Source organism: Erithacus rubecula (assembly GCF_903797595.1).
Source record: "Erithacus rubecula genome assembly, chromosome: 3".
NCBI lineage: Eukaryota > Metazoa > Chordata > Aves > Passeriformes > Muscicapidae > Erithacus > Erithacus rubecula.
In genome coordinates this window covers 105879453-105892195 of record NC_136689.1, presented here as the reverse complement: position 1 = coordinate 105892195, position 12743 = coordinate 105879453, and the positions used below count along the sequence as shown (strand labels likewise).

Here is a 12743-nt window from a genome sequence, read left to right as displayed (position 1 = left end):
CTGTCTGCCAGGTACAGCTTTATCACTCCTACAGTTTGTAGTCTTAATCCCAGAGGTACTTTAAAGTTTGTGGAAAAATAGTTTGCCAAAGTTTTTCCAGATAAGTGGGTATGTCTACAGTGAAAGTTTTTGATACCTTCAGTAAGCAATTAAACAAATTTACAGGGAAGAGAGCCTCTGGAGCTGCTAAGCCCAAAACTTCTCTGCTCTGGGTATCCAAGAGCTGTGAAGGAGATTCTGGGTAATGTTGCTAATTGGGTTTTAAGTCCAACCTCCTTACACAGCTGTTGCTTACTCCAGGCTAAGGTGGAATGCTGTACAAGGCAGACCTTTGTCCTGGCCCATGGAAGCCATTCAGGAATGGCTCAGTAGGCTGTGGTACACTCTAGGAAGGGCTTCCTCAGGTCAGACCAGAAGTCTTGTGGCTTCTACCCCAGTGCTGGTTGCCAAAGTGAATGAATTGCCTTGGTTGAAAGTCATATCATAGCATATTCTGAAGCAGATGTGAGGTTGGGAAAACTCAACTGATTTTGGAAGCATGATGAAGGTTATTAAAACACTGGAAAAATAGCCTTGCAGTGAGAAATACCAGCATCTGTAGTTACCCTGCTGATAGTACTTCAAAGTTACCACCATCACTTTAGAAAGACAAAACATATAGAAGGGTATAAAAATAAATCCTCTGCCTTGCAAGTTGATATTCAGGGTTACAACCACAGAGCTCTTAACGTACTGATTAAAAGGGTGTGTGCCCCTGGCAGTGGGTGCTGGGGATGGGCAGCAGTGCTGCACCTCTTGCTCTGGCACCTCTCCTGGGGCTGGGTGGGTGGGTACACATGGCAGAGAACAGGACAGCACACTCTCATGGGGGTCAGGGCACACAGATTTTGGGTTTGCTTCCTCCTCTGCTGTTGTGTGGCCTGAAATAGTCCAGTGTGGGTGAATTCTCCAAATGTGTCACAGAATTCTCAAGCCTGATGGGATGTAAAGGGGCAGCAGGGTGTTGAGCACAAGAATGCTGAAGGAGTGAAAAAATATTTCTGTAGGTGGCTGACATCCTCATGTACTGGATGTATTTTAATGAAGTTGGGCACTATTTGGGAACAATAATCCAGTGCATGCATTGCAAATTTTAAAACGTGATTTACAGGAGGACCACCAACCATTGATTTTATTCAACCTTTTTCTCATTTTCTAAAGTTGTTTCTTACATCAAGTCTTGCTGAGACCAGCCTGTAACTTAGTAGTAGTTACCATTTCTAAATTTGGAAAGATCACTCCACTGATTTTAAGCTTAAGTCATGCAAACAGTAAATCTGGCTAAGCTTTTCTTATCTCTGTATTTATAAAATAAAGTTTTAAAACTTTGTGTTCGTAGTGCACACAGGTGATTGATGTTCCTGGCTGTCCCTGGCAGGGCTGCCTGGGGTGGCTCCCTCCATGTTAGTTCTTGCCTTTTACAAGAGGTGGAAAATATCCAAAGTTTTCATGCTAGGGGGAGGTAAAATTAGCAAGAAACACTTCTATCTCATGTTCTTCTGAAGGCAGACACCTTCAAAAGAGTTTTAAATGTGTGTGGTTTATTATCTTATGTTAGCTTGGATTCTCAAAGGGCTTAGTTTATCATTAAGGAAAGTTAGATGCTGTTCCATTCTTAGGAAGCCCAGGGGTAAACAGCCTTAGGTTTATCCTGCCATTTTTAATAGCAGTTTGATGATGCTAAAAACAAACCTAAAGTCCTTGTGTTTATTGTTTTGGGGTTTTGTAGTAATGGGTGTGGTTTCTTTCTGTAAAACTTTTAATATTAAAGGCCCAAAAGTGCTATCTGTACAGATACTGTGATACTGAATTAAGTACACAAATGCAAATGCCTCCATAATTATTTACTATTTCTAAACAGCATGTTATGAACCAAAATTTTTGATTTCACATTGGCCGTCACACATTCTTTTCATTCCAAGCCAGTGGAAGTGGGTGTTTTTCATGGCAGGTTCAGGAGACTCTACAATCTTCTGTCTTCTTCTTCTTTGGTTGCTAATAACTGGAAAAATTGACCGAGCAAAATGGTGAAGAAGTTGAGCCAGCAGTTGCCACAGTGACAGTTGTCCAATATAAATATCTTACAATTCTTCTGTTTATCATCTGTTTTCAGGGCAGTTTAAGCTGCTGGAACAAGACCGAGATATTAAGGAGCCAGTGCAGTATTTTAACAGTGTGGAGGAGGTGGCTAAAGCATTTCCTGAACGAGTTTACGTCATGGAGGAAATAACATTCAACGTTAAGGTAGTCCCTGAATAAATATTTATCCCTGTCTAAATGATTAACTGTTACAAGCTTTATATACATGGCAAGAGAGCAGTGGTGCTGAGTGGGAAGTGTGATTTTTGAGACAAACGAGCCTTTAGTGTTCCACATTCGGTGGTGCTGCTCTTTGGGATCATTTTTGCAGTCTTAAATCAACATGTCCTCTAAGGGCTCTCCTGCCCTATGGCACTTTGGGGAGCAATCCTGATGATCCATTCAATAATTCATCTAATTAGGATGCTCCTGCCAGATTTTAAACAAATGTTGTTTGTTGCCCCCTTTCTCCTCCCCCTCCAGCAGTCTGAATTTCATTCTCTGCTAAGCAGCAGCTGCTCAAATCCCTCTCCAGAAAGCCTCTTTCTCAGGGAGCACACAGGGTGAAATGATGGGGTTGCTTGTCTCAAAATTACTGCAGCTAAATAGCATTGTGAATAAAATAACAAAAAAAAAAAAAAAAGCCAAAATAAAAAGACACAGTTGTTCTCTGTGTACATGTGTGTGTGTTTGCTTGTGCACAGCTCTTGGGCTCATGAAAGGGTCACTGATCTCATGAGAGGGTTTGCTATCACCCAACATACTGCAGGGCAGTGGCATAAAACAGTGAAGACACAACTTTTTCTTCTCTGCCCTGTGTACATGTGTGACACTACACAAGGTAGGTCAGCTCTGCCGTGAGAGCAGAGTGGTCTTCAGACTTACCTGGTTGGTTTGAGCGGCAGCACCATCTCAGACTGGTAAAAGAGCATCCTGAAGCTGGTGTGCAATGGTGGAGATCCATGTCATCTACCCTGTAGGGGAAACCAGCTGCTACTGCTGGTGCAAAACCAGTCTGGAATTTCCTCCCTGTGGTCCTATGTGTACCAGTATGAGCTTTGTATAACCACCTTTTAATGGCTTTTTCCTCTTTCTTGCACTGCTACAGTTGGGAGACACCATCCAGTTCACCATTTTTGTAGGTGTAACTGGAAGAGTTCATCAGTTAACTCAGTGACAAAGACTCACACCTTGCAAGACAGTAGGTTGTTCTCATTTGTTCTCTGCATTAACCTGAGCGTGTAAAACAGAGGCTTTCATGAATGAAGGCTACATGAGAAAATTGGAACACTTCTGTATCTTTAGGCAAGGGAACAAGAAAATTTCATCTCTGATCAGAAAAAAATCCTTGTGACTGCTAGCCTTATCCAGAGCTGTGCTGTTATTTCTCTTTTGATCAATGACCAAGCCAAGAGAGTGGCACAGTAGAATGTGCAGCTTTGATTTTCTAGTCCAAAAAGTATTTGTCTACAGGCTTGTTTAAACATAAAATGCCTTATCTTGAGTTTAATGTGTGTTTTTTTTAAACTCTTTTTCATATGTAGCAAACTGAGAAGCAAGCATAGCTTACTGTTAGATATCAAATCCATTTTTAAAAGGTTTTATAGTGATATTCCTTAATGTAAATAACAGTAGTAATAATCCAGGTTTAACCTAGTTACACAGTTATCTTGGCAGTATTCCTCTTGGCAGTTTTTCCAGTTTCATAGAAGTCTATTCCAAGGTTATCATCTTCCAAAAAATAAATGAACTTAGTAGGATTTATTAAAGTGTTTAATAACCCTTTACATGCAAGAGAATTATGTACGCTAAAATTTTAATATAGGAGAGATTCTGTCAAGCTGATTAGAGCAAAGGGAGGAATACTAAGTATAGTTGATTCCTGTCCAATGCAGCAAGCCTCTTTAAATTCAGATGAGAGTATCAGAAGGTAGCTAATCCAATATAAAAAGAAAAAAAAAAAAAAAAAAAAGACCTAAAATATCTGATGAAGCACTTAAGATGAGAAGGAGCTCTGAAGTCTGGAAACTCTTTCTTGTTCCAAACCCTCAAGTCTTCAGCAGATAATTTTTGAAGAAGGAGCCTGTAGAGTGCCAAGGTGACCAGACAGTCACTGTGTGCTTTTGTCTGTGCTTGTCAAGGTGTGCCAGTTCACCATGGTTATGATTCCACTTGGTGTGAATCCTTGTAAATCCTTGGAAAATGGATCCAGCAGGATTTCACAGCTGCCATTCACCAAACTGCCTTCTTGCTGTCGTGGGCTGTGAGATCATTTCCAAGGGGCTTGCTTTATTTTTGCTTCTTATCATAGCTGTTAAAGGGAAAAATCAGCCACCTTATCCTGGTGAGGCAGAGGAGATGGTTCTCCCTTCCTCCCCTGTGGTTTTGTAGCTGAACAGGCTTTCTGGGCAGTGTCCTGAGGCAGGGGATTGAGGACCTGCTGGGTGTCTGAAGGACAGCTCTAACACATGCCAGCAAGTGCCACTAGGAGGGAAAGGTGGTATAGATGCAATTATAGATTAAATAAACTTTTGTAAGGGCTATAAGTACTTAACAGCTTTTTTTATCCATATGTACTGCAGTTGGATACCCAGTTGTTTCAGGTGCTGGCCAGCAGCATCTACAGGCACAGCAATTTAGAGTGTCCTGGGGATAAATGAATTTCCCTCAGTCAATAGTTTAATCTCTTCCTGACTGAAAAATAGAGGCATTCTGTCCTTTCTTCACTGAGCAGATAGGTGAGAACCCTTTTTGTATTAATATTTGGTGCATAATTGAAGAAGAGTTTATGTTACAGCATTGTTACAAATATGATTTTTTTTTTCTATCACTAGGAACAAAATAGGGAGAATATTGAGTTACCCCAGGACCCTATATTTTGCTGAAGCAACAGGAGTAGATTTCTGCATTCAACTGCTCTGCTCTTATACAGATGACAGTGTGTACAAACACCCAGGAAGCTATTTACACTAAAACTTCAAAACAAGGAACAAACCCTCTCCCACCCTGCTCCCTTCCATCATACTGAGGACAATTCATAAAAAGTTCCCTTAAAAAAGCAGCAGTATTATCTGATAGATTGAACATTGGACAAGCCAGGAGTTCCTTCACTCTAAAAACCAACCCACTTAGTGTTGCAGGACCCTTCAGATCTTCCAGAATACCATTTTTCTTCTGAAGACATCACTTGGTCTCTCTAGAGAGTCTGTGAAGCTGTTTGCAGACACTTTATAGAACAAAGAAATGGGTTAGTGAATTAGCCCTGTAATGATTCTTTTCTTACCTATCAAAAATATTGTATGACTGGTGTGAACTTTTGATACCAAATCTGTTAGTCTTTTTTAATGTAATCCTCTTTTCACAGTGATTTAACTATGTTGGCCCACTGCACACTGTGCATTTTGGCAGAAATAAATCTGTAGTGAAAACTTTGCTCTCTTTTTCCTTTTTTTTCCTTTTTTTTTTTTTTTTTTTTTTTTGGCAGATGTTAATGCAGTACAGTGGAGCAAAATCAATCTCCTGATTGTAATTCCAGTGCCTCTGAGAAACTCACCCTGAGTTGCCATAAAGCACATATATAGTAGGCTGTAACTTAGGGTGACATTCTTCAGTGCTGCAGTAGTGACTTTCCTGAAATGAGGTGGTGTGTAGATTTTGGCTCCAGACTTGCAGGCAATTCATAACACTTCACCTCAAGAATTAGTGCTTTAGTGGCCTTGTGGCTTGATGCCAGCCTTACAAAGCAGCAAGAGTCAGCTCTGAGCAGTTTGGGGTTTTCCTCCTTTTTCTCCTTTGCCCCCAGTACACACAAGCTCAACACCTGGGTGTCCTGTGTTGGCATTGCAGTCCTGTGGCTGCCTCTTCTCCTCCTGGAAAAAGGTGTGTGGCTCAAGTAAGAGAAGCAGAGGAAGCAGAGCTGCTGATGCTGTGTGCCTACTTTGAGCCATTCCCTCAGTGGCTCCTGATGTCCCACATAAAGAGACTCTCCCTGTTGCAGCTCTGCAGTGTTACCTGCCATGTTCTGGGTCAGTTTTAGAGCACTGATTTATTTGAGACATTCCTTAAAGAGCCAGGTGTTAATGTAGCAATTAGGCAAAATCCCTCTTATCCCAGAAGGAGATACATGTATGCTAGCATGAGGACTTTTACTTGCTGATTCTGTCTTGGGAAACAGACATTCATAAAACAAAAATGGGATACTGTCTCACTGAATTTTACCAATTTCCTTGAAAAGGTTTGCCCTTTTGCACTTTTTTTCTGCTAGCAGTTCTTCTGATAACACTGTTTTACATTTTAAAAAATCTTTTCCCATTTTGTGACCTGTAAAAAATATAAACCTAATATATAATGATCTATCAAATATATGTGTAGGGCTACGATTGTCCCTTGACTCTAATGGTAAAAACCATATGCTATAGCTGTGAATCAGAGACTTCACAGTTACAAAGTGCTGTAACAAAAAAAAAAAAAAAAAAAAAAAAAAAAAAAAAAAAAAAAGTACTAATTGTATTCCTAAAGTGAATGCAAAGCTTGCAGTACTCTAATAAAATCTAGCAGGTATACCAGCCAATATAAAGCCACAAATCATTGTGTAAAGGTGTTCTTATGTGTCCAATTAAAGACTTCTGCTTTGAAGTATAACAAATTAGAATAATTGGAGTCCAAGACATCTTATTGACTTAGGTGATACCAAAATCTATTATTCTAAGTTAGCCTTTCCTTAAGTAAGTGAATACCTGAACTTTTCAAAAAAAAATTAATTCATTGCTTTTCTGAGTCCTATCTTCTGCAGGACTTAGAGTTGGCTTTTCAATGTTATTGAAATTGCATGAGTCTTAAAATAAAAATTATTATAGTGACTTAAACCACTGCTATTTTACAGTGTGCTTGGTAAAGTGTCTGTATGCCAGTAAACCTTCTGGTCAGCATCCTTGCATCAGCAGTGAACAGATAGTATGGATCAACAGCTGGCAGTTGGAAGGGAGAAGGCAGGAGGAGGAAGTTCTGGTTCTGTGGGTGTCCTGCATTCATTGTTCACCTTGAATATCTACTAGTGCTTCCTATATGACATTTGAATGTAGTGTGGCAAACACTATCTCTTACACAAAGCTGGGATCACTGCTTATTCTCACCTGATACCAGTGAAAACTAGCTGAGAAGAGCAAAAGAGGGGTGAGTGCAAAGTAAAACTGCAGGAGTTGTTCTTACAGCACAAAACATTATTGTTTATTCTTGGATATGTGATGCAGCTGAATGAAAGCTTCTTGGATGTTTTCTGCCTTCTGTAGCATTACTTCGTTTCCAGAATTAATATGAGTTATTTATTTAGGAGTTTACCACAAAAATGTATGATTGTTTCTGCACTAGTCTGTGATCTGGACCACCTTATCTCTGCCACTCTGCACTGCTGTCTTGTGTCCATCACCAGTAATATGCTGTGTCCTGCCACTAGCAGGTCCAAGTGTCTGAAATAGTGTAGGGAGGGCTCTGCTGCATCCCACCAGCCACTGCATAGCAGGAAGCAGAGAATGCTCTCAGCAGGGCTGGGAAGGTGCAAATCCTGCTGGGTCAGTGCTGAAAGTGTAGAGGGTAGAGGGAGATGGATGTGGTGTAAGGACTACCCATTCTGCCTTCTAGGAATAGTTTCTGATATGCACTTCCATGTTGTCTATAAGTGTGCTATTTGGCACAGAACCATAGAATTGTTTAGGTCAGAAAAGACCTTTGAGATCATCAAGTCCATCCATTAACCCACTACTGCCAAGTCCACCAGTAAACTCTGTCCCCAAGTGCCACGTCTTCATGTCTTATAAATGCTTCCAGGAATGGTGACACACTTTCCTAGGAAGCTGTTCCAGTGAATGACAACCCTTTGGGTAAAGAAATTTTTCCCGATATCCCATCTAAACCTCCCCTGCTGCAACTTGAGGCCATTTCCTCTTGTCCCATCTGTTCTTAGGAAATGCTCTGCATGACTAATTCCTGGGCTTCTGGAGGCCCTGGGAAGCTCACCAAAGGCAGTGTAAAGCCAGGCTAAAGTCCATGGCTCTTTGCTGATTTTTCTGTAAGTTTTGTGGCCATTGATAAAGTGAAATGTTTGAATGAACAAGACAGAGCAAGTCTAATTTTCACATGTCAATGTTACAAGGACAAAGTAAGGATCATTTAGCCTAGTGATCCTTAGCCTTTGTAATCTGCAGAACAAAAGCTGAGCAATATCTATGCACTGTTTGTGGACTGAGAGAAATATATATGATATGTATGGTATACCTTTGTTGCCAGTACCTACCATTTATCTACCAACTTTAAAGTATAAGTAGCCCAGTGGGATGTATCAGCAATCTTTTCATCATAAGTAGAATTTAGTGGATAGAGATAAATTTCTGTGGTCTTAGACTTTTAATTTCACATTTTCAGTTTTTCTTATAATTTTGAGTAGCAACTGATACCTTATATTTTTATTGAGAAGGAAGAATATAGACCAGTATTTTTCTCAGTGGTAAACTAAAACTATGGCATCATCTTTCTTTTCGTGGAATATCGTATGTTATAGTGAGTTGGAAGAGACCCACGAGGAACATCAAGTTCAATTCCTTGTCTTGCACAGGACATTCCAAGAATGATACCATGTGCCTGAGAGCATTGTCCAAATGCTTCTTGAACTTTTGTCAGGCCTGGTGCTGTAACCACTTCCCTGGGGAGCTTGTTCAGTGCCCACCCACCCTCTGGGTGAAAAACCTTTTCCTGATATCTAACCTAGACCTCCCTTGACACAACTTCAGGCTATTCCCTTGAGTCTTGTCATTGGTCACACAGAGATCAGTGTCTGCACCCACGAGGAAGTTTCAGACTGCAGTGAGGTCTCCCCTCTTCTCCAGGCTGAACAGACCAAGTGGCCTCAGCTGTTCTTCATATGGCTTCTCCTCAAGGCCCCTCACATCCTCATGGCCCTCCTTTGCTCTCTAATAGTTCAGTGTCTTTTTTATATTGAGGGTCCCAAAACTGCCCCCAGCACTGGAGGTGAGGCTGCCCCAGCTCAGAGCAGAGCAGGACAATCCCTTCCCTTGCCCAGCTGGTGATGCTGATGCCCCCCAGGACAGGGTTGGCCCTCCTGGCTGCCAGTGCACTGCTGACATGTTCAAATTGCCATGGACCAGAACCCCCAGGTCCCTTTCTGCAGTGCTGTTCTCCAGCATCTCATTCCCTCATCTGTACACGCACTGAGGGTTAAATTCCGCCTTATTTCACCCAGAATGATCCTGTGACTATGTTTTTTTAACAATGAAAGAATGTTTTCCAGTATTTTTAATTGAAAATAATTTTGTCTTTAAACGTGCCAGTTGAATCTAGAAGCCCATTTGCTATTTGGCTGGTTGAAGTGGATGACATCAATAAGTAGCTGCTCCACAAGACCTTCATTGTAAAGCTCAGTCAGTTAGTTACCTCTGTGGTTTCACATCTGACCCACCATTTCCTCCTACAGTGGCTTGTTTGTTTGTGAATCGCCAGGGAACTCTAAGCTGGCCAAGAAGGAGCTCCCACAGCTGTAGGTTGTGACACCTCCCTTGCTCAGGACAGTATCCCACAAGCAGTGAGGAAAAGCTGTGATCGTGCAGCATCAAGTGAAAAATCCAGCAGTGTCAAAGCAGCCATTTGCAGGGACTTGTTGAAACCAAAGCTCTTAGAGAAAACACCCTCAAAGAGAAGGGTGGGGTTGCAGGGTGCAGGCACAGAGCCCTTATCAGCCCTGGAAGGCAGGGCTGTGTGGCTGCAGCTCCAGCTCTGTGACAGTTTGAGGAGACACCAGCGATGAGCGTCGCGCGGCGTTATCAGCACAAGCACCCGCCGTGCTTTCCTTCACCTCGCAGCGTTCCAAACGCCGGCAGCCAGTGGTGCCAACTGTGAGTGAGTATTGGTGCCATAAATCCTGGTGGTTTCCTGGATTGGACCAATTAGTGTTTGTTTAGATAAGTCAGGGTTTGAATGACTTCCTCTCCGGAAGCCTGAAGTGCTAAGGCGGCACTCCTCGCCTGGGCTGCCTGTGCATTGCTCCGACAGGCTTGTGGAAGAGAATCTCAGTTCTGCAAATACGGGGGAATTGCAGGTCATGTCTTACAAGAGGAAGCAATATTCACTGTGCTTGTCAGTCATTAACTTACTGGAATTGCAGCTTTGATTTTATGCAGTGGCTATAGTGTGATGATATCAGGGTTTGAAGCCTGGAGTTTGAACTTCACTCAAGTCCGTGGAGTCTTTAGGGGTTTTGGAGGTGAGGAAGGGATATACAATTTTAGCATGTGTTTTCATTGGCAATTTCTTTAGTATGTTCAATTTTTCAAATAAAATGGTCTATAACAGGCCAGTAGTGTTTATCTGGTGCACCTTCATTTATGAGCAGGAATCTGCTGCTACCAAAGAATTGGGTGGGTTCTGTTAGGTCCCTGAAAAGGGCTTTTCATGTTAAACCACTCAAATATGAGGCAGAGCAATCTTGTCTATAAAGAGTTATTTCAGTCATAAGGAAATAACTTCGGGAGCAAATGAGCCTTGGACATCTGTTTTGTTGGTTTTTTTTTTCCTGGTACAATTTCCATACTGGAAAAGCTCACACATGGCTGTGCATATGTTGTTTAATCTCTTAAATTGCAATTATGATCAAAAAATGAGGAAGGAAGTATATGACTAGGAGAGCAAAACGGTGGGGGAGGGAGTGGGGTTAGGCATATGGGATACACCAATATTCGTGATTTCTCCTTCAGGGAATAGATGTCATCTGTCATTCCCTCTAGCCTCGAAAAGATTATATCAAAGGGATATGCTTCATCTGTAATGATGAAGTCACCTTTTCTGCTCCTCAGGGAGCTGAAGATGGTGAAAAAAGTTTGTTTCCCTCAAGAGCCTGGCAAGTAAGTTCTAACAAACAGCAAAAGCAAAGGTATGGGGGAAAGATACCTAAGGGAATCCAGACACGGTCTGTCATAGCTAGACACATAGCTGACTCAAGCAGCTATTTGAACTGCTGGGATTTGTGGATTTGCTTTTTCTTTAAAAAATTGTTATGTTGTTCTCATGCCTTCTTTGGCAGTTTCAGGTGGCTCATTTCTCTCAAGCAAGATGCAGGAATGTGCTGAACAATTTAAAAAGACTACTTAGCTGAGCTTCAGCTTAAACACCTTGCACTTGACCAGTTCAAATAAAGCTACTTTCATTTTTTCCAATACATTTGTAAGTTCAATCTCAAGAGATTTGACATGATTTGAAATATTTTCTTCATTGGGGGATAACCAAATTTTTGTTATCGTTTTGCAGGTAGCTTCAGGTGAATGCAATGAAGACACTGAAGTTTACAACATTACCCTTAGTACTGGGGATGAGCTCACTTTAATGGGGCAAGCAGAAATCCTTTATGCAAAATCTTCTAAGGAGAAGTCACGGCTCAACACCATCTTCAAAAAGATCGGGAAGCTTAATTCGATTAGTAAGCTAGGCAGAGGCAAAATGCCCTGCCTCATCTGCATGAACCACAGGACCAACGAGAGCATCAGCCTCCCTTTCCAGTGCAAGGGCAAGTTCAGCACCCGCAGCCCACTGGAGGTGCAGATGCAAGAAGGTGAGCACACGATTCGCAATATAGTAGAAAAAACCAGGCTGCCTGTGAACGTGACTGTGCCAAGTCCTACACCAAGAAACCCTTATGACCTGCATTTTATCCGTGAGGGGCACAGGTACAAGTTCGTCAACATTCAGACCAAGACTGTGGTAGTTTGTTGCGTGCTTCGTGGAAACAAAATCATTCCTATGCATTTTCCCTTGCACTTGACACTTCCAAAATTTATTTTACCTGATAGCGTGGTGAAGGGGGAGCTGTGGCACGAGCCCCTCATCCAGCACTGGTTTAACGTATGCCAGGAGCAATTTGACATAGACGAGTACTCGCGCGCCGTGCGAGATGTGAAGACTGACTGGAACGAGGACTGCAAGAGCCCCAAGAAGAGCCGGTGCCCGGGGCACAGCCACGTGCCCAACTCGCTCAGCTACGCGCGGGACGAGCTCACGCAGTCCTTCCACCGCCTCTCCGTGTGCGTCTACGGCAACAACCTGCATGGCAACAGCGAGGTGAACCTCCACGGCTGCAGGGACTTGTGCAGCGAGTGGGCCCTGTTCTCTCACGATGCTCTGCAGTACCAGGAGTCCGGGGACAGCAGCAGCGATTATCTTTTCCCTGAGGTTAGCGAAGAGTCCATGTTCCTGCCTACGAAACCAGAGCTTCCTTACGAGGAGCTCTGGCTGGACCAAGGGTGTGGAAAGGGTGGTGATCAGCCTCTCTCTTGCTCCCTGGGTGAGAAGAACAAGTGTGACGGCTACAGAGGATCTTTCCGATCCAAGTGTGGTACCGCGTCCCTTCCTGTGCCTGCAACTGTCGGAACAACCACAAAGTCTTCGGATGTTTCCCTACCTCCACCTCCAGTGCCTCCCAAGTCAGAAGCGGTAAGTCAGGGTTATTTATGTTTGTTTCTTTCTTTTTTTAGGTGGTGATGAGTTTGCATGCAGATCTTTTTGGGGAATACTTAGTGGAGGGGGGAAGGGCACATACAGGGCAACAGAGCAGTCGAACTTTGCAAGAT

At 42.5% G+C, this 12743-nt stretch overlaps 1 protein-coding gene across 1 annotated transcript in view; it reads left to right on the top strand.

The window, feature by feature from the left end:
* Nucleotides 1–12743, top strand: part of GAREM1 (GRB2 associated regulator of MAPK1 subtype 1) — a 98280-nt gene that overhangs the window by 74084 nt on the left and 11453 nt on the right. The window contains 2 exon segments of the mRNA XM_079301282.1: nucleotides 2153–2283; nucleotides 11428–12606. Of these exon segments, the coding sequence (XP_079157408.1) occupies nucleotides 2153–2283; nucleotides 11428–12606 (1310 nt within the window).